The following is a 22433-nucleotide window of genomic DNA, read 5'->3' on the forward strand; positions in this document are numbered from 1 at the left end:
CGAAAATTAAAAAGGTGCGTGAGAAGTAAAATGGGGTGTGTGGATATCATACCCTTATTTATTTTGTTGGTTTAATGTTAAACTGTGAGGTGACTGAGAGTCCATGAAGAATTCCACTTGAGAGTCTCCTTAAGCATTTCTTTTTTTATTAATATAAACTAGAATATCACTGTAGACTTGCATTCAACTAAATTGGTTAAAGCAGTGTTCTTCCTCATCGATATCCAAGCTTGAATAACTCTCCCTGTAGTTTAGATGAATTTTGTGTACAACATCGTTTGTGAATAAAAAAATAGCTTTGAAGGTTTGGTGGGCCAAACATTGTAGACGCTTTTGGTGGCAACTTTTAATCAAAATGAATCCCATCTTTTATTTGACGATTTGTGGACAATGGCCCAATGGACCCTCCCTTCCTCCACTCTTATCCAAAGAACGTTCCTAGTTTAATGGCGCATCTGCATTTTCATCAACCTCCTCCCTGCTCTCCTCTCCCTCTCATCTCCTCCCACACTGAAGAAGCAGAGAGCGACTGCTCCAAAGCCTCGTCCGTACAGTTCACGGCTCTGAATTCATCAAAAAAATGGATTGGGGTTCGAGTGGGGAAGAACCAACTTTGTGCGAAGAACTTTACAGTGTAAATTTGATACCGTCGGAGTTATTTTTCAAGTTCCGGAAAGAAGTGAAGGATTTAAGGGTCGGCCTCAATCTGGAGGTATGAAATTTCAATTTCTTCAAGAGTTTTAACTGTTTTCTTACCTTCCCAGTTCAAAAGGTTTGAACTTTTTAATAATCCAACGCTTAATCCTCTGTTTTCTGTGTTAATATGAAGAATTACTCGGGTTATTCCATGCTAGTCACAAGTTGAAGTGTCCTGTTCGTAAAGATTGGTTTTTTGGATTGAATTTTTGTTTGGAATTGGAGAGATTCGTTATCCTTTGTGTTTGTAAACATTGAGGACCGTCTGATAACTATTTCGGTTTTAGTTTTTTACTTTCGGTTTATTGGGTAGAGATAAAAGGAAAGTAGATGGGGGAAGAGAGGGATGAAAAGGGTGGAGAGGGGGCGGTGGGAGGGATGACGGAGAAATGGTTATCAAACGGTTCCTAAACAATCGATGAGAATACTGAATTTCTATGTGTTTATATTGGTTCAAATTTTCATGAAGATTGGCTGCAGTTGTTTATGTTTACTGTATACATTGTGGAACATAAGCTTCTATGAGTCTTAGGTTAGTTTATTAATCCGTATTGAGTGCTTCCGAATTTTGATTTGTTGAGATCATCGATTTGGTTCAGTTCTATAATGCTCCAATCAATGAATTTCAAGGAAAGATTGTATTGAAGCCGTTGGCTCCTGAACGGATTTGGAAGTTCATCTACGAGCCTATCCATCAGGATGTTCGTGTTCTTTCAAAAAAGATTCCTCTAACTGGATATCTAAATCTTCAGGTTTGATGCTTTTCAATCTTCTTTTTTATTCAACTCCCCGCTCCACTTTCCTGCACTATTGAAGTGTATAATTTCAGATCCTTTGCACCATCTCAAGCAGACTTGGATTAACGTATGCCAGACTTACTAGGAATTCATAATGTTTTAGCTTGAACAATCATATATTCTGCTGATGTGCCCCCCTGCCTGGACTGAGCTCATATTTCTTCAAGTATCGTAGTATTAACGTTACAAAATGTTGGAAAAAGCAGGTTGGCATAGGCCATAATTTTCAAATCAATGCAACCGGGTGGAAATGGAAACTTACTACTTGTTTTGGTGGAGATGGCATATCTCGGATCAGGAATAAGACATCGGTTGGCTTGGTCCCTGGTGTGGATTTGCGCTTTGGGTGGAGGGCGGATTATGTGCTTCCAGAAATCACCGGGCAAGTTCCTTAGTCTTGTATGCATTTATGGCAGTAGAGATAATTCAAAGTACTATCTCTTGTAGTGTGCCTTCAAGTTAGCTCCTTATCATTATTTATTTTTCATATCTGTTAAGGTTTTACTGTCTCTTATTTTTTAGTTTTCGGATTATTTTTCTTCAAATTACATGCGGTTTTGTTCTTGTTTCTGTTTCAACTGCTTATTTGATTGTGAGTAGTTATGGCTCATGGTCGAAACCTTGAATTGATTAGGGCGTTGGGTACTGGTGAACCGTGGTTCAACATGAACTCGGGAAAGTTGCAAGCATCACTAGATAGAGTTGAGGCCATCGTAAACTACACTGATATCTACAATTTATACAAGTCCAAAGACAAGGTACGACTGTTGAATTTACACATGAAAACTCGCTTTTGAAACTGTACTCGATTTCCTAGCTTTTACTGTTATACATTTTGTTCTTATTTTCTGCGTTGACACCCACGTACTCCACACATCCTAGAGTCTGTAGAACATGCTGATCTAAGGTGAAAATTTGTGCCTCATTCCGTGCTTGCTGAATTCACAAACTTGCCTTTTGTAGTAGTTTTAGATTTTTCAGAATCTCTAATGGTATTTGCACCTTGATGGGGACAGATTAGATGACTTTGTGACTTTGTGATTACGTCGCTTTGTTCTTCAGCAGGAACAGCAGCAGAGACCTGAAACGGATGTAATTTCTTATTCCAGTCCTTCGGATCCCTTAAAATGAAGCGACTTTTCGCGCAAACGGGTTTGTTAATGTTTCATCACACAATGGCCTTTCTGTGTGGATCGATGGATTAAGGGGACGCTGCAGATTGACACAAGTAATTGTACATGCTGTTGTGTCCTTGAGCTGAGCATGCTTGCAAATCAGATCACGGTTTTATCTACTTTTGTTGTTTGGCATCGTGTAAATGGTGTTTAAATTTCTACCTAATGCAATGTTCACCTCGTTCTCCATCTTCTTGCTGGGTGCTGCTACCGATCCTTTACATTGAAATGGAGAATTAGAACAAAGTTTTCGTCCGTAGTTTATGTATCGGCGAACTTCACCTTGTATTGGCGCGATATAGGAAAATCAATGAATATCGACCAATATTTACTGGTTGATTACAAAAAATTTGTCAAAACACATTAAGGATGTCAACTTTTTGAATTTTTTTCTCTAATTTCAACTAAATCTGGATGAGTTGATATACCTAACGATTGCAAATTTCCATAAATTCTTGAAAAGCAACCATTGTCGATATCAATATACATTCATTGATATTTTCATAAATTTGCATATTGCTAATTCCACCTCTATCGATATTTTAAATACTGCTCTAACAACATGTTTTGAACTATTTATGAAAAATCTAACAGTAATTTTTGAGTCGTAAAAGCGCTCTCTCTGGAGTAAAATAAAACGAAAGGATTTAAAAAGAAATAATTAGAAAATTACAATTTTCAACAAAGGAAGAAGGAAAATGTTTGCAAAAAAGAACGTTCAGTGTCAGTTAGACCGAACCGCGCAAAATGAAAGGGAAAACGAAAACGCCAACTACTCATAAAATGATCCAACGGCTCATGTTGTTCTTAATCATCAAAGGTCCCGCAGTTATACGACATCAAAGCGCCTTCGCCTTGTAATTCGGTCATCGACTGATCGCTGTGCGCGCCTTCAAAGCAAAATGCTTTCCACTTTTTCGCCCCCCCAAAATCCAAGCGCGCCGTAACCGTTGCCCACAGCGCCACCGCAAACCACCGTGACCTCCGCCCCAAAGTATCAATCCATTTCAACCGCAGACGAGCCAAAAAGCCCGCGCTTTTGCATGTATTCGCCGTACAAGTCCATCGCCAACGACGCGAAGCTTTGATTCTTTGCCACCAAGAAATTGAGTAAGCTTTCTTTTTCTTGTTCTTCTTTACTTTGAAATTGCATGCGAGTTTGTGCGTTTCAATGGCGCGAAACCCTTGGCTTTCTTGATTCCGTCGAAATTCTGGCGTTTAACTGTAAGGGAGTAGGTTGGGAATAACTCCTCCGAGTCGACTCAGTCGACAAGGCGACTGTTTCCCTCTTTCCCCAACGACAATGGCGACTGTTTCAAGCCCCCAAATTTGGTAAATTATTTTTTTGGATAATATTTTCTGAGTGGTCCTCAGTAATTATTATGCTAATTATCCACCATTAAGAGCATGTTATGCTAATATTTTCTGAGTCCCACCATTAAGAGGATGTTATGCTAATTATCCACTAACTAATCTCAACAAAATCTTTGGCCAAGATTTTGATTACCATTTTTGTTTTTGTTTATTTTAGGAAATAATTGGTATTAATAGAAAAAATTGAAATAAAAAAGAATAGAAGAATGAGGTTTCAATGATATCAACTTGTTGTAAACATTTAGAGCTGCCCCTGCTTTTGTCCACCAACCTTTGTATTTGCTGCATACCCACTTCTTGTTTCCTTCACCAGATAGATAGTCACTCTCCTTCCGAGTAACGCAATGAAGCTAAACCGCTTATGGCCGTTTTTTTAAGGACCACTTTTGAGTTTGGGTTCCTCTTCAGTGCTGGAGGTCTAGAATCCAAACTCTATCTCGGCCCAAAATCATCATGGGAATCCAGATTTCGTGGTCCCGTATGATGTGGTAATAATTGTGTACCGGTGAAGTCACAAGAATGGTATTTTAACTAACGTTGTTTAGGCACTTTTTGATAGATTGTTCTTTTTCATTAATAAATCAACAGACTCAAGCCTACATGGTGTCATCTTTGTCTTATCCACTATTTACTGCCCCGGGCTTGACAGCTAGGTAGTTATAACTGGTGTTATATCCGCAGTCGTGTTTCTTGAAATTATTTGCTTTTATTCTAATAGACAGCCACATCCAGCAGGGATCAAACAAGCGTTTCACATGCCGGGAATGATTGTCACCAACTTTGTGACATAAGGCATTTCTCTAAGAAGCATCTCTCTCTGTGAAAGTCAATTCCAGAGGAAGAACTGTTCTGATGTTGACGATTTCAATTGACAAGCCTGTGCTGTTGAGATTTTCCCATGTCAAATGCAGAAGTCATCAAAAGTTTCTCAGGATCAATGCCACTTGGTACGTGTGAGTTACAATTTATATTTCGATTGATATTGGGTTAGTTCATTTACTTTCTGTTGTAATTTGTATTCTTAAATTCTTACTGTACTGTATTCGTGATGGTTTTCTCTTTTTGTGTGCTGATGTCCTATATGGAAATTCTTTAGTTTTATTTGATCTAGCCAGTTAGTTTTGTTTCTTATGCAGTACTCTAATTCAAGTAAAGGCCTCTCCTCATAAGTTATAGTTAGTTGAAATTTAGTATATTAGCAGCGGTACATATCTTTCATTATCTTATTTCATTACCAAATGAACAGGAAAAGGGATTCAAATTCCTCTCATCCAAGGAAGATGGAAGAACTTTCAGTAGAGCTTCCAACACAAACTATTCCTCACTGTGAACCATCAAAGCATCCTGATCTGCAATTTGACCGGCTGCAGCCATCAGATGAAGATTTAGATCAAGAGCAAAAGTTTGAATTTGGACAATTTGTTGCACGACAGGCCACACTGGATGAAGAATACTGGGTAAGTGATCACTCTCTAGATGATCACATCTTGGCCACGAAATTTCTAAGTGTAAGTTATTTGTGCCCACGAATAATATTTGGTTTTTTGGTGCTTTTGGGTTTGTGGCAGACAGCAGCATGGCTACGTGCAGAAAGTCACTGGGAGGAGCGAAAAAATGACCGGTGTGTACTGTTGTTCTTTATTACTTTCAGACTTCCCTCTGTCTGTCTGACTCTGTCTCTTTGCCTTTGGTCTTTGTTAATCGAACTACTCTAAATAAATGGGGAACATAAAGTTCCTATCATAGGTAGGCCGACTAAATGGTCTAGACCATCTGAAGTCATCATATAGAGCATACATGCAGAGGAATAGTCCTGCCCTTTTAACAAAAGCTGGCAATCAAGGTGATAGATAAAACAAGGGAATAAGGAAAGGTTCAGAACTTCTAGTTCTGAATCAAGCGTCTGTTAAGTTGTTTTTTTTTTTTTTTTAATCAATCAAATGGAGGGTTGGACACTGCTGATTCTAGCTACGCTTGATTGACACAGATTTGCTGAAAGTAACAAAAGGAAATTTACAGATCGGGTAGGGAAGATTCATTTGCATTTCCATTCTGTGTAAATGGAATGTCTCAAATAAAATTCTGAATTATACTTTTAATCTTTTTAGGCATTCACTGCTATAAAAGGACGGGCAAAGGGGCAGAATGGGCAGATATGCACATGCATTGTTACGGTATGACATATTTGAATGAGCGTGTTTCTGGTTTGTTATTTTGAACTCAGAAAACCCTTTTTTGCATTAGGGCATGTTATATTTAGCTAAAGTTCCCAGTCTATAAAAATATACCATTGATGGTGACTGTTTGCTTTCGAATTTGTCAGGTGAAGAAGGACACAAAGAATGTGAAACGCACTGTTGTGAAAAGTGTGGTTGGAACACTTGATTTGAGCATTCGGTACTTGTTGGATGGAGAGACCTTTCCAGGGGTACAAACATCTTGTTTAAAAACTAAAGACCCTACTGCATTTGTATCTACCGGTCTATCCAGTTATTGGCTTTGCTGAACTGACCATGAGATTAATTCTGTTGCAGGAACGGGTAAAAGCTCCTCTCTTTTGCAGTACCAACAGGACACAATCAAGTAAATATGGTTATATTTCAAACTTATGTGTGGCCAAAGCAGCACGACGACAGGGTATTGCAAGCAATATGCTACAGTTTGCTATTAGATCCGCAATGTTAAATGGTAAGATGAAATACTGCATGAACTGTTCTCTGGGATTATAGAAATGTCTGACTATGGCGCACTTGAATTCCTCTTCTGAGTCTTCTCATTCCCTTTCTTTTTCTGTTTAAATGTAGCTAATGTGGAACAGATATATGTGCATGTGGATAGAAAGAACAAACCCGCCCAGGAACTGTACCGAAAGATGGGCTTTGAGGTATTATCTTGGTTGTGCATTTGTAGTTCGCAGTTATAGCATATGATCTCTAGTTTTTATATTTAGAACAAGGAGGAATGATGCAGATATTTGTTATTGTCAGATCATCGAAATGGCGAACTCTCAATTGTCAGAGGAGCAGACTTACTTGCTTTGTTTCAAGACCTGAAAGCCGATTCAACAGAAGTTCATGAATTGTATTTCATTCTTTAGGAGTTAAAAGAAAATTACAGTAGAAGAATACAAATGTGTGTACAGGTTACGTGAAGTTAGGTCAAAATCCGAAATTTCACTTCCCGCGCAAAGTCCTGGTGTCAAAAGGGACCCCGCAAGGTTCTTGGTATAGATTGTAGTTCCTTGTTCAACAAATATTGTCAATGAAACACGATATTCACTCTCTCTCTCTCTCTCTCTCTCTCTCGTATCTGCTTTCAAGAAATTATTGTTGTTCTAGCTTCTCCGACAAATTTAATATTACATAGAAATTGTGAGAATTCACTGTTTGGGAATGCCATTGATGGTCTCCTTAATCTCCTCGAAGGTTTATCTGAACCAGTCTAAGTATTCGAGGAGATTACGAGGAGATTAAGGAGACATTAATCTATGGTTTTTGAAAGATACACGTACAACATAAATTGATACAATTATTTGCCAGATTTTCCAGACAAGCTAGGGTTTTAGGGGGAAAAGATGCCGGATCCATAAGTTGATCGGATCATCTGGATAAACAATGGAAGCTGTAAGAACACGAACATAGCCACCGGAAAACAAGCCAGTAAAGTAATTGGAACATAAATCCAATCCAATCTCTGAGTGAGCACAATCGAAAGAGCTGTTCCGAACGCTACCATCATGGTGGCTAACGAAAAGAAGAGAGATCCGAGTCCCAAAATCAACCTCTTCGGCAAGGCCTCCAAGAAGTCTTTCTCAGCGTAGCGTGTTGTTAGCAGTGACAAGAATATCAGGACTGAAGTCAAAGACGAAAATAGAGACAGTGCGTCCGAAATAGCAAACACCTTGAACGTAGTTTTGGACAAAAATATTGGAGTTCCTTTGTCGGTATGGTTGCCTCCGGGCGCAGTAAAGGCGGCAGAAAACATCACTGAGGCAACTAGAATGGCCACCACCATGCAAGAGGTTGATGTATCATTCATCCATTTCTCTCCCTCTTAGGAAAACTAATAAAAATGGCTTGAAAATTTTAAGTTTTAATAATAAGGACAAAATAAAGGGTAAAGTGAATAGTACCAGGATTGACTTTTTAGTATACAAATGTGGTTTTTCGTTAAAGTGAACAGTAGTATGGGCTTTTCATTAAAACTCCACTCCCTCTTCGCGCAGCCCTTTGTGCTCCTCTACAAACACTTCAACGGCTGCTTTCCATTCCCTTAAGACCGGGCACATGAACTTTTCGACTGCCTACAGCGTATGCATATGGTATGCGTGAGTTTTAGTTATACAAAAAAATGTTTTCATGTCAGATTGTCTGGCTATATGTTGCAAAATTGTGAATCCGCACCATATATTCACTTGACCTTTTTATTTTTCTTGTATGCGTAGTTTAGATTCAGTCTTACAAAGTAAAGTAAAATTCTTTATTCTTTCTTTATCTTTTGCCATATTCTTTGTTAGTTTGTGTTGGATTGGTGAAGGAATTGAATCAATAGGTAATGCAATTTTTCTTAGGTGCACTGGGACTTCACATAGAATTTTTTGTGACCGTAGGATTCAATCGTGTGGTTGGGAAAGAATGACCAAATGACCTGCTAGGGAGTTTATATTCCAAACGAGGAATGCTAAGTAGATCAAACGATTTTTTTATTGGCATCCCATCATCTTATAAATACATCCCATACTTAAAATTGTTCTTTTAAATTCTAACTTAACCCTACTTCTACTGAAGCCACCCCATCTGTTCAAAACAACAATAACATTTCACCCTCCGCCGCTTTATCGATCCATGCTAAGCACTCCATTCCCTCACCTTTCCCTCCCCCTTCCCTCCCTGTCGTTCTGCGAGGCCTTTAGCAGTTTGTAGAAACTGCAATTTCAGACGCCATACTCAAGGATGTCTACTTGATGGCTATGGGCAGGAAAACATATGGAAAATGCTTTTGTAATATAAGGTCGGCATATGTCTGGGTAAATAAAGTTATCAAGACCATCTTCTTGTAACAATTGAATATTTGAATTATTGAGATCAATGAAATTGTGTTAATGGTGGTGCATGTTGTTTGGCTGTTGCGGAGGGAATATGTGATGCATTTGTGGGTGCTGGGTTTGTTTTTTTTTTTTTTTTCTTTTTCAAATTTAAATAAGGGTAAATGAGGTAGTTCAACAAGAATTCAAAAAAATGGGATGCATTCGTAAGATTGTATGATGTTAATAAAAAAAAACCCTAGATCAAATTTTCAAACAATATAATGTATTACCAATGATAAATAATCACGCTAATCAATATTTCAGTAATAATTCAATTATCAACAATTATATTAATCCGACAACTAAAATATTGCAGAACTTGATTAGTTACACAAGGAAGTCTTTGACAGAAGTAGATTATAGGTGCCTTCATTCTAACACATATGATGATCGCTCCCCAAAATATCAGCGGCTTCACCACTATCGAAGGGAAGACCTGGTTGGGAATACCAAGGAAGGAAAGAGAGCGGGGCAGATATTAAAACATTTCTATTGGTTCTTTAAAAATTGTCTCTGCCACTGTGTGTTTCTTAAACTTAAGGACTTGGTGGTTTCTAATGGGAAGGAACTCCAGCTCCTATGGTAAAGGGACTGCCGGAAGTTATATAAAGATCCTCACACACGTGAATGCACCATAAGGATCTTTTAATATTATAGTCTCTATATTTAAGGATTCTATTCTAAGGATCTTCGTTGAAGACAATATTCTTTTATGGATCTAAATATTCCCTTGAAACCTTTAAAAGATTCTAAAAATATTGGTGAAGACCTAAAATAAGGTCTGCGTGTTTTTTTTTGGGGGGGGGGGGGGTGGGGAGGGGGGGACATCTTTGCTTACCATGTTCACCATTCACCTAATCATTTGACATTTGTTATTTCATTTAACTCTAGTTAACTTTCACATTAAATGTCACTTTTTCAATTTGAAAAAAAATTACTCAAGATTAAGTTAAATGACACGTGACAGATAATTAAGTATATGATAAATATACACTAAAGTCTAGAATAATGAGCAAATATATTACGTAATAAGGTAAAGTTAAAGAATAGAGGGAGATAAACTACTCACGTATGTTGCACATGACTTTAACTTACTGACTTGTAAGTTGTAACTTGAAGTTGCCAATAATTTACCATATATTAAATTTTTTTTTTTTTTTTTAAACAAAAAAACCTGTACGAATGCCCCAGTTGCACCGAAGAAAAATTGCAGGTAATGGCCCGCAACACAAGTACAATGGCCATGGAAAATGATTAGGATTTTATTCCTTTCTCTTTCTATTTATTTTCATTCGCTTCGCTGATATTTTTTTTTTGTCTTTTTGTTTTTATAAAAAAATTAATATAAAATATTAATGTGATTTAATTGTGATCGTTCAAATAAGAAAGGATGAAATAAGGGAGAGAAAAAAAAAAAAAGAGAATCCTACTCCCATGAAAAAGAAACCAGGTTGTCTTTGCCTTTAACGATACAACTTTTTCTGAACCTAAACTGTCATCCATGAGAGTCAACTCAGTAAACTGCAACCCGTTTGTTAAAGACTTGAAGAATCCACAGTCAAATGGAACCAGTCAGAATTTCAAAACGTAAATGGAACCAGTCATACATGATACAGGGGATACATGTTATGAGCTTCCAAGAGCTCTCCAATGCTAGTCTTCAAAACCGTTTTCACCATTATATAGACCTTATAAATGGAGAATAAAGCTCTTCAATACACCGAAAATTTGAGTCCTTAAACATAGGGAGTTTTAACGAAAAGTTCACGGTACTGTTCATTTTAATGAAAAACCATATTTTTACACTAAAAAGTCCATGCTGGTACTATTCACGGGGTTTTTTGAAATGAGTCCAAAGTAACTAAAAATTAGACCTATTTCAAAAGTCAAAAGTCACTAAAAATTGAACATATTTCAAAAGGTAGTCTATAAAATTGAACCTATTTCAAATTTTTCCAAAAATATAATAACTCATTGGATACATGAGATAAGTCTCTATATATAAGTTGCGGAGCACGGTGAGCTTTTTGAGTGGAAAACTTGGCCCATCCACATGCAGATTCTTTGCTGCTATCCAGCTGCATCTGCATGCATGAGTCCTGCTGATTTTTTTTTTTTTTTTTTTAAAGGAAAATCAATGGCTGCAAAAATAACAATGTTTTTTTTTTTTTTTTTTTTTTTTTTTTTTAACTTTTTAGTATCTAAATTGAAGGACTATACTATAAGAACACTTCCATTAAAACTAATATTTTTTTAGAAAAAGTATATTTGTTTTGAGTCCTTAAATTGCGATGATGGAAATTCCTAAATAGAGACTCTGAGATGCTCTAACCTAAGTCAATCGTTTGAAACAATTTGAATCTCACTTGTGAGATGCACATTCGCTTTTTAAACAAAGGACTAATGAAAAATTTGGTTTGGACTAAAATTGTCAACCGGTCTTACCTCAGATATTTAATTTGCAACTTTTTCACCATAAATGTCGCATTAAAATCATTGTCTCTGCATGGACCACGATTAAAATTAGCCTACAACGATTACTTGCCTATCCAGTCAAGGTGTAAACAAATGGACTCGGTAAGATAAGGAAATTGTTTGGAAAGTGCTTTTAAATACTGAAAAGCGTTTTTAGAGAAAATGATTTTGAATTTCAAAAATATTGAAATGCTTCTTGCAAGAAGCACCTGCTTTTTCAAGTTTCATTTTTATTTTTACTAAAGATTAATTACAAATACATTTTTCACTCAAAATACTTTAAGCTCATTTAAAAGCACTTTCGAGAAAAAAACGAAAGTTTTTTAGAACTACAGGGAATTCATAAATAATTGTAACTAATTTCTTGTCTAGCCAAACAATGACAATTAAATCACCAAAAATATGAGCCACACATACATAAGTGCTCTAGATTTTTGCGTAATTTGCCTTTCATCATTGATCAGTAATTCAGTATACAAAAACACAGCCAAAACACAAGTTCTAACATCTTTTCTTCCATCCGTCCTTCGAGTTACCGAAGTTTTTATGGGCGAAACATGCTCCGTCCAAATGTTGATCGGACCATTTGGATAAACAAGGGAAGCTGCTGCAAGGCAAAAAGAGTCACTGGAAAACTTGCCAGAAAAGTAATTGGGATGGAAACTGCCGAGCACAATCAAAAGGGTTGCACCGAAGGCCTACCATAGTGGCGGCTATGGCAAAGAAGAGGGTGGCCAAACCGATTATCAACCGCTTTGGTAGTGACTCAAGGAAATCTTCTTCAGCATAACGTGCGGTTAGGATTGATAGAAACATCAAAACGGAAGTTAAAGAAGAAAATAGAGCTATTGAATCCGAAACAACAAACACCAAGAATATGACTGACTTCTTCTCTAAGAAATTTGGAGCTCCTTCGTTGTCGTTACCTCCAGGTACTGTAAAAGCAGCAGCAAACACAACTGTGGCAATGAGAGTTGCTACGAGCATGCAAGAATTTGATGTATCCTTTAGCCATTTCTCTCCACTCTCAGCCAATGCTTTGTGCTCGTTGGTGAATAATTCCCTAGCAGTTTCTTCGTTTTTGTTCCGGCTCTCCTTATAATAAGGGTGAACTAGCTTCTCCACCATCTAAACATACAAAATAAAAGAATTGTTAAGAATGTCAAATATGTGTAAATATTAACAATTGATAAATTTTCCGAGTAAACACCTTAAACCACTGCAACTCTCTCTGCATTTGTAGAGCTGCACCGGAAATTGATGAGAGTTGGGGAAGAGGAGCCAACTTTGCTGCCAGATGCAAGATGGTACCCCCCGATTCAATTAGTATAGTAGCCATTAATTTACTCCATGCAATCTTATCATACACAGTACGAAAAAGATGTTCATGCCGAAGTTCAATAGCAGAAGGGAGTAACAAATATTGGTTGTTGCTGCGCTTGCAAACCCATATTAGATTAGGAAAAAATTGTAGGAGCATTCTTATAATTTCAACTATTCCATTAACGGTGGCTACACAGAGTATTTCTGAATTCAAAAGATATTTGAAACACCAAGAAGTATGCCTTTGTGAAAGTTGAAAGCAAATACGTTCTACTAGTTCAAATGCACAGTGATGACTAAGTTTTGCATCGTGGAGTCGCGTGAAATGATCTGGTGCTGCAAATTAAAAATGTGCAAGATGTGGGTGAAAGGCATCCAGCAGTGGTAAATATGGTAGGGTAAGGTTTCAAATCGCACCGATTCGTTTAATAGCTCCAAAAAGTATTCTTCTTAACCCGTGAAGAACTGCAAGAGAGAACCAAACCACGCAAAAAGTGTCAATTATGCAGATTGATACCTGACAATTCCTTTCGGAGTAACATGACTGGTTTCATCTCTAAGTGGTCACTAAAACCATGAAGGTGATTTGACAAATCCATTTTTCTTTCATACAATGAAGTTTAAAAATAGACGAGGTTCGGTTATTTTCATTTAATAGGCAGTACAACTATAGCGGTATGACAATATTTGGCTGTAGGGTACACTTCCTTTGGCTTCTTATTCCTATTCAAACGTATAAATTTAGAGCTCACAATCTACACCTACAGTCAATGTGAGTTCCTAAAATTATGAAAATAAAATTAAAAAAGATGTAATTTTACTCCAGAATCGCCTAATTACATCTTTTCACTGCAACCCCCGATTTTCCTTTCTTTTATCGAACCAAAAGAAGATAGGACCTTGCCTAATATCGTTGTACTACCTCATCGTCTTCTTTTTCTCACATATGATAAAAAGCTGACAATAGTTGAACAACAAATTAATACAGAAATCGCAAACCCTGACCTCCATACTGTTCTGGTGTTGGTATTGCCGGAAGGTTTTGAATGCTTCCATGGTAGCGAGCCACATCGGTTCTCACTGAGTGTGGTGGTCTAGAGTCCACTTCAACTGGGAGAACTGAAACCAAATGGAAAATAACAAGCAACCTCTTAAAAATCAGTACGATAAACAAATTGAACAAGTAAACGGGAAAATGTTAAAGTTGAAAATGAGACGAGGGTCTTAACATGAGTAAATGCAGCTTTCCCAGAAGCTAAGCCTGCTGCCACTAAGGAAGTATGACGGGTTCCTTGCCAAAACATATAAAGCAGAACAATCTTCTTGATCAATAGCAATGGCCAACTCAGGATATAGATGAAGCAGATACAGTGAAATTTTTGTTGCAGAAAATTGTAAGCAATCAAATTATAATGATAGGATTAGCGAAAAGGGAAATGTTGCTCCACAATGTGAGCGGTTATTACCATGGAAACCGGAGGCGATAAGCACATTGACAAGGTTAGCAGCCCAAGCACCAGTGAAAGGACGACCAGGCGCCTCATCAGTAGTTACCAACAAGAAGTACCACACCAATTCCTTATTCTCAGATGCGAAAGTGGCGGCTAGGAGCAACGGAGTTCTTCCTTTGGCATCCACACATTGTACCAACTTTGGATTTTCCATCAACGAAGCCTTGGCAGACCTCGGTCTTCCACTTATTGCAGCATAGTGAAGCGGTGTGAATCCCATTTCGTCCTGCATGTCGAGGACATTACTAGGAACACGTTTCACTAATTTCTCAACGAATTCAGAGTGCCCTTCGCTTGCAGCAACATGCAGTGCAGTCATTGATAAATATGAGATCCTAGCTTTCGCAGCACTTGGATCATTGTCCAGAAACTTGCTAGCCTCTTCCCAGTTGCCACTAAATGCAGCACGGTAGAGTGGCAGGTACTGATCCAAGTTCACTTTTTTTCCACCATATTTGCAAGAATCATTACTGGGTTCAGTTAAAAACTCTCACCCCACCCAAAAGATGGAATCTTTTAAGTGTGATTTAAGCACTATATATGCAGTAGAAGTAAAACCAAAATATGGGTAATTAGCAGCAGTACAGTAGAGTAGTTTTCAATTAATCACTTACTGGGTTCAGTTAAAAGTCCTCACCCCGCAAAAAAAGATGACATCTTTAAGCATCATTTGAGAGTTACATGACCATAAAAGTAAAATCAAAACATGGGTAATTAGCACCTTACCTTCTTGACCATCGCTGCCATGCTGGGTAGGAATAGACGAAGCTGCAGAAGTTGCTGGGTGTCCGTGTCCACCAATTATGAGATGATGACTAGTAAGGGGATTTCCCTCCACACCGAGTGTTATTTCCGTAATTCCCCCGTCTGGACCTGCCATTGATTCAGTGCTGTTTGTGTGTGAATTTTTCTGCTGCAGGTTCTCGTTTGGTTCTGCGAGGAGCCTAAATAATAAATATTAGAGGAAAGATGCCTACTCTACTTCGTACTCACGTAAAAGGAAAAGAGAAAATGGTAGAAATGGTTGACGCAATGAAATCTGAGGAGAGTGAGCGAAAAGCAAGCATGTCAATCACACATCCAATCACCTTCAAACGGTTGGAAGTACCTTAACTTAAAGCTAAGTTAACACAATGACACCGAGCATTTCTTCCGGTCCGTGCTACGGAATCAGCCGCTTTATGTGTGTGAAGTTTTTATTCCTTGGTAAAAGAATAGAAGCCCAAAGATTTACGAACTAATTTACGTTTTTTTTTTAATTAAAATTTTTTTACTATTGATTTCTTAAATTATCAAAACTTGCAGTTATGATCATTTTCGTCAGAATTTCGTTAAAATAAATCATTTTGGAAGGGTTACTACTACAATTAGGCTAAAGTTGAAGGATCATTACTCCAATTGGAATAAATCTATTATTACAATTTTCTCAAAAAAAAAAAAAATGGAAACACGGAAGTTTGTATATATTATTAGTCCTTTCACTTTTTTATTTTTCTCTCTTTTTCTTATTGCTTTTTTTTTTCTTTTCTAGACAACTACAGTTTTTTTCTGCTTTTTCTTTCTCTTTTTCTACGTTCATTTCAACATTCCATTCACATTTACCTCCTTATTTGCCCTTTAACTTTTAAGCAGGGCTAACTCTTTACCTTTTCGTTGATGAAGAGGGTGAAAGGTGATAATTTACCTCTACCTCGTCCCTTGAAGTGGAAAAATTAATAACAGTCTAACTAAAATAACTCACATATTTAAATGAGAAAAACATGAGAATCAAAATATGAAAAATAATACTGATAACCGTTACATAAGTTAAATTCACTTGAAGATGCTCTTACAACATTTATTATTTGTTTGAAGTGATTTTATAGAAAAGCAGTTCCCATGTTCTTTCCAAAAATAATTACAGCCCTCCGATAATCATTTTCAAATGAGCCCTTAACACGTCATTCCCATAACGTCTTTTTTTTTTTTTTCAGGTTGAATCGCATAGAACTAGTTCCTTAATTTCCAATTTCCTTTACTTGTCTAGCTGATACTTTGGGTTGTTGAAAAATGAAAATATCAGATTTCTAGTTAAAGAAAAGCTAAAGATACAAATTCTCCATCCACCGAAAGTGCAAGGAAGAAAAGCATTCGACTTGATTACTATGAAACGACTACCAAAATATCCATCTTTCCACCGTTTGATTACAGATACAGGAAAACGCTGCATTTCCTCTACAAAAGTTGATGGATTGGCTACAGAATGTCTGTTGCGACAATGACCCGAACAGGGGATTAAATTCAACAGACTGAGGAATAACGCAATGGCCCTTCGTGAGGATTAAGCGCCTTGAGATGTTCTAGTATCGGAGAAAATTTCAAGCCAATAATTCTCACCTCTGGATTTGAGTGTCCATCCAGAAAAGTATCTGTGATCTGCAACAAGCACCATTCGACATGATTTATCATGCTACAGATTGTCAAGACACGAGACAAAACTAGAACACTGATCAGAGTTTGTACGTACCTGAGTGCATCCAAGAAGTTTTAGTATCCTCAGTGATAGGCAGCTGTCCACAATTAAACCGAGGGCCTCATCTGTCAAATTCCGGCACCATGATAGATCTAGAGTATGCAACATCCTTGAACGTTTGGCAAGTGATATGGCTGTGTTGTGGCCGACCTGAAAAGAACCCAATCCGTATTCATAATGTAAGAACAACTAGTTATGGCTATGTAGACCAGGGTCTCAATCAACCTCAGGCCTACTGCTCAAGCAAGTGGCGAGCAGATTATCACAGTCAAACACCAACTTTGGCTCGTGCAATTTGGCAGACATAAATTATCGACAGTGTGAGTGCGCGTGAGTTTGTGAGAGAGAGAGAGAGAGAGAGAGCAAAGTTTTACCATCTCGATATGATTTAGTGAAAGTTCCTGTAAGCATTCTCCAGAAGTTTCCAAAAATGCAGCAATGGCTTCATCACTGTCACACAGGGAATAGATTGTTCTGTAAGTTTATCACTCAGAGGAATGCCTATTGTGTGCATTGAGCACCAAAATGAAACTAAAATCACATCAGCATATAACAGTATAAATATATCAGGTTCTATTAACGACTCAATGTGGGTCTACAATCCAACCCAGAAAATTTATCAAAGATCAGCGCAATTAAGAACTACTCCATTAAGTATCATACCAAATTAAATAGTCATGTGCACTCTGTCTAAACAGGACTGAGTACTAGCATTGCAATAATCTTTAGCAAAAATAAACTAAAATCATATCTACTTTGATGGAAAAAGAATAAACTAAACCTATTAAGGAAAGCACCTGAATGGATTCCGTCGAAAATTTAATGTTTGAATTGCTCGGCAACCATTTGCAAGATATCCTAAAGTAGAATCAGTCAATTTGTTCAAGTTAGCAAGGTCAAGTGCACATAATCCCGAACAGCTTTCAGCTATCACTTTCACAGAAGAATCTGTTAATTTCCTGCATGAAATTAAAAGCAACCCTCATAAGTAGAAAAACAACACATAATTGGGGAACAAATGAGAGAATTTATTGCAAATGTTGTGCACTGAGGTGTTAGAAAGACTTACACACAATCAGTCAGAACAAGCTCCTTCAAACTGTGACCACAAGCAGTGATAAATTCCCTAATAAAATTGTCACAAACATTTTCGAAGCCTGCTAGCGAGAAAACCTCCAAACACTCAAGCTTCTTCAGTTCTGGTAGCATAAGCATAGCATCAATGCCTTGGCAATCATTTAGATATAGTTCCTTCAGAACTGATCCCAATGAGTCAGCTAAAGTGCCAATACTCGAGTAAGTGAGAAGAGAGCACTGGCTGAGGTTTAGAGATCTTAGTGCAGGGGCAGTAGAAATAAGTTGACCAAGCCCAACATCCGAGAGACGGCATGCACCACTTAGGGATAAAGTGACTAGGTTAGGCAAGCAATTTGATGATCGAGCTAAAGTAGAATGCAATATATAATCTGGCATACAGCGCCCACACTGATCAAGTTGTAGCACCTGATTTTCACCAGAGAGTAAAAAAGTTTCAGATCACAAGACAAGAAGCTGGAAGTCTACACTCAATAAACAACGAACTTCCATATTACTGATAAACAACAGAAATAGCTTTCAGTGAGTAATTAATCCTTTAATAAAACATTAATGCCAGTTGCTAAGCTACGTTTATCAGGATGTCACTGGAAACATGAGAAAATATGTTTGCTGTCCCTCTGCTCCCATTTAACAGAAGCACGAATACTATATGAAGTAGACTTTCAGCACCAATAATTTCCCGCATCCTTGTGGCAACAGAATTGGCACTGAAAACTCTAATGTAGGAACTATGGTCAGTTCAACATTCTCTACATTCAGATGTGAATGTGATCATAACAAATCAATTGCTCTCTCTCTCACCGCTCCCAGTTAACAGGAGTGTCACCGTCAATACTATAAGAAGCAAGACTCTAATTATTCAGGATAAAAGCTCAGTTCAGTTAAATGAGCATCACAATACAATAAGAGCAGAGTATTCTCATCTTCTACCTATGAACCATAATTGCATTCATACATAGCAAGCTTGTCTATTGACTCAGACTAAGTATTTCAAATTCGCCTGATATATCACACACGCACCAGATATAAATGAATGTTATATATGCAAAACTGAAGCTCAACCAAAAATAAGAGAACGTACTGTTAAATTGACGGTGTCGCACTGCTGAAAAGATTTTGTAAACTGCTCCTCAGTCATCCATGAGCAATCCCGTAACCGAATCTCTGTTGGAGATCTCTGAACAAGAAGTTCGAACAGATGACTGTTCATTTTTCGAGAATCACAAAGTATCTGACTTAGCCGGTGCCTCAAAGCATCTGCCACATGGTCAAGTGAAACAATTGCATCAGCATTCTTAGCAAGAACCAACAAACATAGATCTTGCAGTGTGGGAACCGAAATTTTTGGGAGGGGACGGTCTGGAAACTTCTTAGGAACCCAATTCACTGATGGTGGCTTGGTCTTGTCTTTATAGGGCACTTGCACATCTTTTTCTGCTCGATCCTTAATAATTTTGATGGCCGTAGAGAAGGGACCAGGCCAATCTTCGATGTCCTGTGGCACTTCAGCATCAGGAGGCAAGTGATTCACCTGTTCCTCGTCAGCAGAAAAATATGCAAATCGAGACGCATTTCGCCTAGCTATTTCTCGAAACCGCTCCATGTATACGTTTCCATCTGATACATTCTCTTTTGTATTACTGTTACCGTTATTTACCTGCCCCTGATCGTGCAATGCTACATTCTCTCCAATGTGAATAGGAGCAGAAAACACATTGTCCACGGCTACATTCTCTCCTCCATCGTTAGCATTCGATAAATCCGCCTCTCCAACCAATTTCCCCTTCCCTTTTTCTTTGCTGCTGTATCTCCTTCTGCCCTTTTCTGTATCATTCTCGCTGGGAGTCACGTCATCTTCAAGATCTTCAATGGCTTCACTCAACTTCCTCTTCCCTTTAGGACTACTACTCTTCAAGACATTTTCACTTGCCCTCTCTGTGTCCGAATCCGAATCTGAAGCTATCTCTACCACATCGAAACCATTGACTGCAGAACCACTCTCCCCCAACTTTCTCTTCCTTCTCTCTCCTCTTCCAACTCCACCTTCCCTCGTCACGCTACCATTCTCATCAGCAACTAAATCAATCACCAAAGCTCCATTACTACTACCATCCACTCCCCGTTTCACCACTTTCTTCCCCGACCGCAAACTCAAAAACTGCTTACTCTCTCCATCTTCCCCTTCACATTCGGAAGCCGGCACATTAATATCGATCTCCAACTTCCTTTTCTTCTCCTCAGTCCCTTCCTCAACTCCCGCACCCGCAACCATAACCCTCTTCCCAAACAGAGCAAAACCCACCTCTCCACTCGAATCACGATCATCACCTTCTCCCCCGCCACCCGCTCTCCCCACCGCTTCGGCAGAACCCGGAGACATGGAAGCGAGACGCAGACTCCGTCGCCGCATCACTCCCGAGACAGGGGCCGACCCGACAGAGCCCTTTCGGGGATTCGGGGCAAAATTAGGGCTAGTGTTTTGGGGTTGGGAGGAGGAGGAAGTCGGAGCGGTGGGTGGAGTGGGGGACTCATGGGTCTGGGCTGGCGTGGGGGGCTCTAATTTGAGCGGTGTCTTGGGCTTCCGAGGCGTCGTTTTGGGGGGAGCAATTTCGCCAGACCTAAGAACCGTCATTTGACCGGATTGATTGATGGGGATAAATGGCGCGAAATGACGGAAGTGGAAAGCGGGGGGAGGCAATCGGAGAACTGGAAATGACGGGTCTACTTAATTAGGGTTTTTGTAAGAGAGAAGCGTTCACCGTACGCTTAATTTGGGGCCGGTTCGATTTTCCCGCCAAATTATATTTAGCGTGTGGAAGCGCAAGCGTGCAAGTCTTTTCGCACCTTTTCATTACTGCTACTATTTGAAATCTATTTGCCCCCTACAAATCAACCAAAATCTCACAAACAAATCCCTCAACTTTACGGACTATTATAATATTTACATGTATTTAATACCATAACTATCTTATAAATCAAATTCGGTCTAACCAAAATTTTAATTTCATTAACTTGTCTTTGCTTGATGCACATATTCATTCGACTTGCTTGGACATGAGCTTAGAACCTTATTATAATTAACTCATATATTTTGACTAGGCTTTATTGTTACAACGAGCTATCTTGTTATAAGTATTCTATTTTTTTATCAAACAGAAGAAAATTTAGTAGATTTCCATAATTATTGTTTTACATTTATTTAATGGCGAAATGTACCATTCTTCCGTGAAAAATATATTAAAGAGTTTTGGTAAGAAAACAATATAGTGCTAAATTATCAAAAAGTTGAATGCCACAATATCAAATCACTATAAAAATAAAAATATCAGCAATATTTTGTTAATAATTTTGAATGCACACCGACCCTCACCTGACCACTTCAAATTTTCAACACGACACCTCACACTTTTCGAAGGAAATATAATGCGTACACTTAACACCATTCAACTAATATTATAATAAACTGATAAACTTTCTCCCAAGTCATGTTATATCCTTTTGCATGGTGATCACTTTGTAATTTAACACAAACATAGTTACATAACAACGATATAAGGTCATTTTCAGCCAATGACTAATATGCTATTTTTAGCCCGAAACCATCTCTAGGGTTTCGCAAACAACAAACCGATGTTTCTTCGACGCGTAGAAACTTGTTAAGGGGAAATTTCCCTTGTACCCTTTCTTTTTGTCAATGAATGTGGGATTTCGTTCTATAGACCAATGAGAAATGGCCCAAAGGGAAATGACTCAGAAACTCCTCGTTTAATCGTTTAGGAAGAACATTGTTGCCATGTAAAAGTCAGTATTGGAAGGCTTCAAGAGTTTGTGGGATGCCCGGAGGCCCACACAGCTCCAATTCCATTACATTCCAACCTGGCAGCTTGAATTCATCCCAATCGTGAGTTATGAAAAACATTAATTTATTTATCCACACTCATATTTTTTTCTAACTGTCGGATCAAATGAATTTAAAATGATTAAAAGACAGAAATTAACATAGGGTGTATGGAAAATAGAAAATAGTGAATGTATAGCACCACCCATAAAAAATATTTTCAATAGATGGAGGCTGAGAAATTTGAACTTAAGAATTTTGAGTCAGTGATAAAACGCTTAACACAATAGGTTAAAGTGTTTCACAATTATAAAAGCACTTAGATTTAAATTCTTAGGGCTCGTTTGGAAGCTCTTTCAAAATAACTGAAAGAGTTTTTAGTGAGAATATTATGGGTTCTAAAAGCACTTGAAGTACTTCATGCAATAACTACTTCAAGTGTTTTTTAAGGATTTACTCGCATTTTTACTAAGAATTGGTTCCAAAACCATTTCAGCAAAAACACTTTCAGTAAAAACGCTAAAAGAAGCGGATACTAGAGTTTGTAT

General features: G+C 38.0%; 4 protein-coding genes and 1 pseudogene across 13 annotated transcripts; 2 read left to right on the forward strand and 3 right to left on the reverse strand.

Annotated features, from left to right (window-relative positions):
- The first annotated feature begins 380 nt into the window (after nucleotides 1-380).
- On the forward strand, nucleotides 381-2857 carry ORG4 (OBP3-responsive protein 4 (ORG4)). Of its 4 annotated transcripts, none has more exons than XM_068488728.2 (5): nucleotides 381-712; nucleotides 1296-1448; nucleotides 1697-1875; nucleotides 2128-2251; nucleotides 2556-2857. In XM_068488728.2, exons 1-5 carry the CDS (start codon nucleotides 581-583, stop codon nucleotides 2622-2624), a joined length of 657 nt encoding a protein of 218 aa, XP_068344829.2. In that variant the 5' UTR covers nucleotides 381-580; the 3' UTR covers nucleotides 2625-2857. The 4 variants fall into 4 exon arrangements, with proteins under 4 accessions (XP_068344829.2, XP_068344831.2, XP_068344830.2 ...); XM_068488730.2 differs by having other exon boundaries at nucleotides 2559-2857; XM_068488729.2 differs by having other exon boundaries at nucleotides 1700-1875.
- Nucleotides 2858-3384: 527 nt separating this feature from the next.
- On the forward strand, nucleotides 3385-7325 carry LOC137748784 (GCN5-related N-acetyltransferase 6, chloroplastic). Of its 6 annotated transcripts, none has more exons than XM_068488964.2 (10): nucleotides 3385-3778; nucleotides 4778-4989; nucleotides 5289-5499; nucleotides 5611-5663; nucleotides 6030-6066; nucleotides 6151-6216; nucleotides 6366-6470; nucleotides 6577-6730; nucleotides 6847-6926; nucleotides 7030-7325. In XM_068488964.2, the coding sequence occupies exons 2-10, from the start codon at nucleotides 4895-4897 to the stop codon at nucleotides 7093-7095; spliced, it is 867 nt and encodes a 288-aa protein (XP_068345065.2). In that variant the 5' UTR covers nucleotides 3385-3778; nucleotides 4778-4894; the 3' UTR covers nucleotides 7096-7325. The 6 variants fall into 6 exon arrangements, with proteins under 6 accessions (XP_068345065.2, XP_088544461.1, XP_088544464.1 ...); XM_088688335.1 differs by having other exon boundaries at nucleotides 3519-3778; nucleotides 4761-4989; XM_088688338.1 differs by having other exon boundaries at nucleotides 3519-3778; nucleotides 4765-4989.
- Nucleotides 7326-7603: 278 nt separating this feature from the next.
- On the reverse strand, nucleotides 7604-8330 carry LOC148698793 (ankyrin repeat-containing protein ITN1-like). The gene is made up of 2 exons (XM_088679041.1): nucleotides 8253-8330; nucleotides 7604-8086 (listed from the first exon to the last, which is right to left on the reverse strand). The coding sequence occupies exons 1-2, from the start codon at nucleotides 8328-8330 to the stop codon at nucleotides 7604-7606; spliced, it is 561 nt and encodes a 186-aa protein (XP_088535167.1).
- Nucleotides 8331-12034: 3704 nt separating this feature from the next.
- LOC137747725 (uncharacterized) lies at nucleotides 12035-15471 on the reverse strand (annotated as a pseudogene). The gene is made up of 7 exons (XR_015958024.1): nucleotides 15164-15471; nucleotides 14393-14875; nucleotides 14156-14305; nucleotides 13932-14045; nucleotides 13344-13391; nucleotides 12814-13262; nucleotides 12035-12731 (listed from the first exon to the last, which is right to left on the reverse strand). The product of XR_015958024.1 is annotated as an uncharacterized LOC137747725 (transcript).
- A 1078-nt stretch (nucleotides 15472-16549) lies between these two features.
- On the reverse strand, nucleotides 16550-20826 carry LOC137748718 (uncharacterized). The gene is made up of 6 exons (XM_068488896.2): nucleotides 19129-20826; nucleotides 18019-18452; nucleotides 17747-17908; nucleotides 17324-17399; nucleotides 16944-17099; nucleotides 16550-16852 (listed from the first exon to the last, which is right to left on the reverse strand). Exons 1-6 carry the CDS (start codon nucleotides 20677-20679, stop codon nucleotides 16718-16720), a joined length of 2514 nt encoding a protein of 837 aa, XP_068344997.2. The 5' UTR covers nucleotides 20680-20826; the 3' UTR covers nucleotides 16550-16717.
- Between the last annotated feature and the right edge of the window lie 1607 nt (nucleotides 20827-22433).

This window comes from Pyrus communis, chromosome 2, assembly GCF_041283825.1.
Source record: "Pyrus communis isolate YQ-2024b chromosome 2, ASM4128382v1, whole genome shotgun sequence".
NCBI lineage: Eukaryota > Viridiplantae > Streptophyta > Magnoliopsida > Rosales > Rosaceae > Pyrus > Pyrus communis.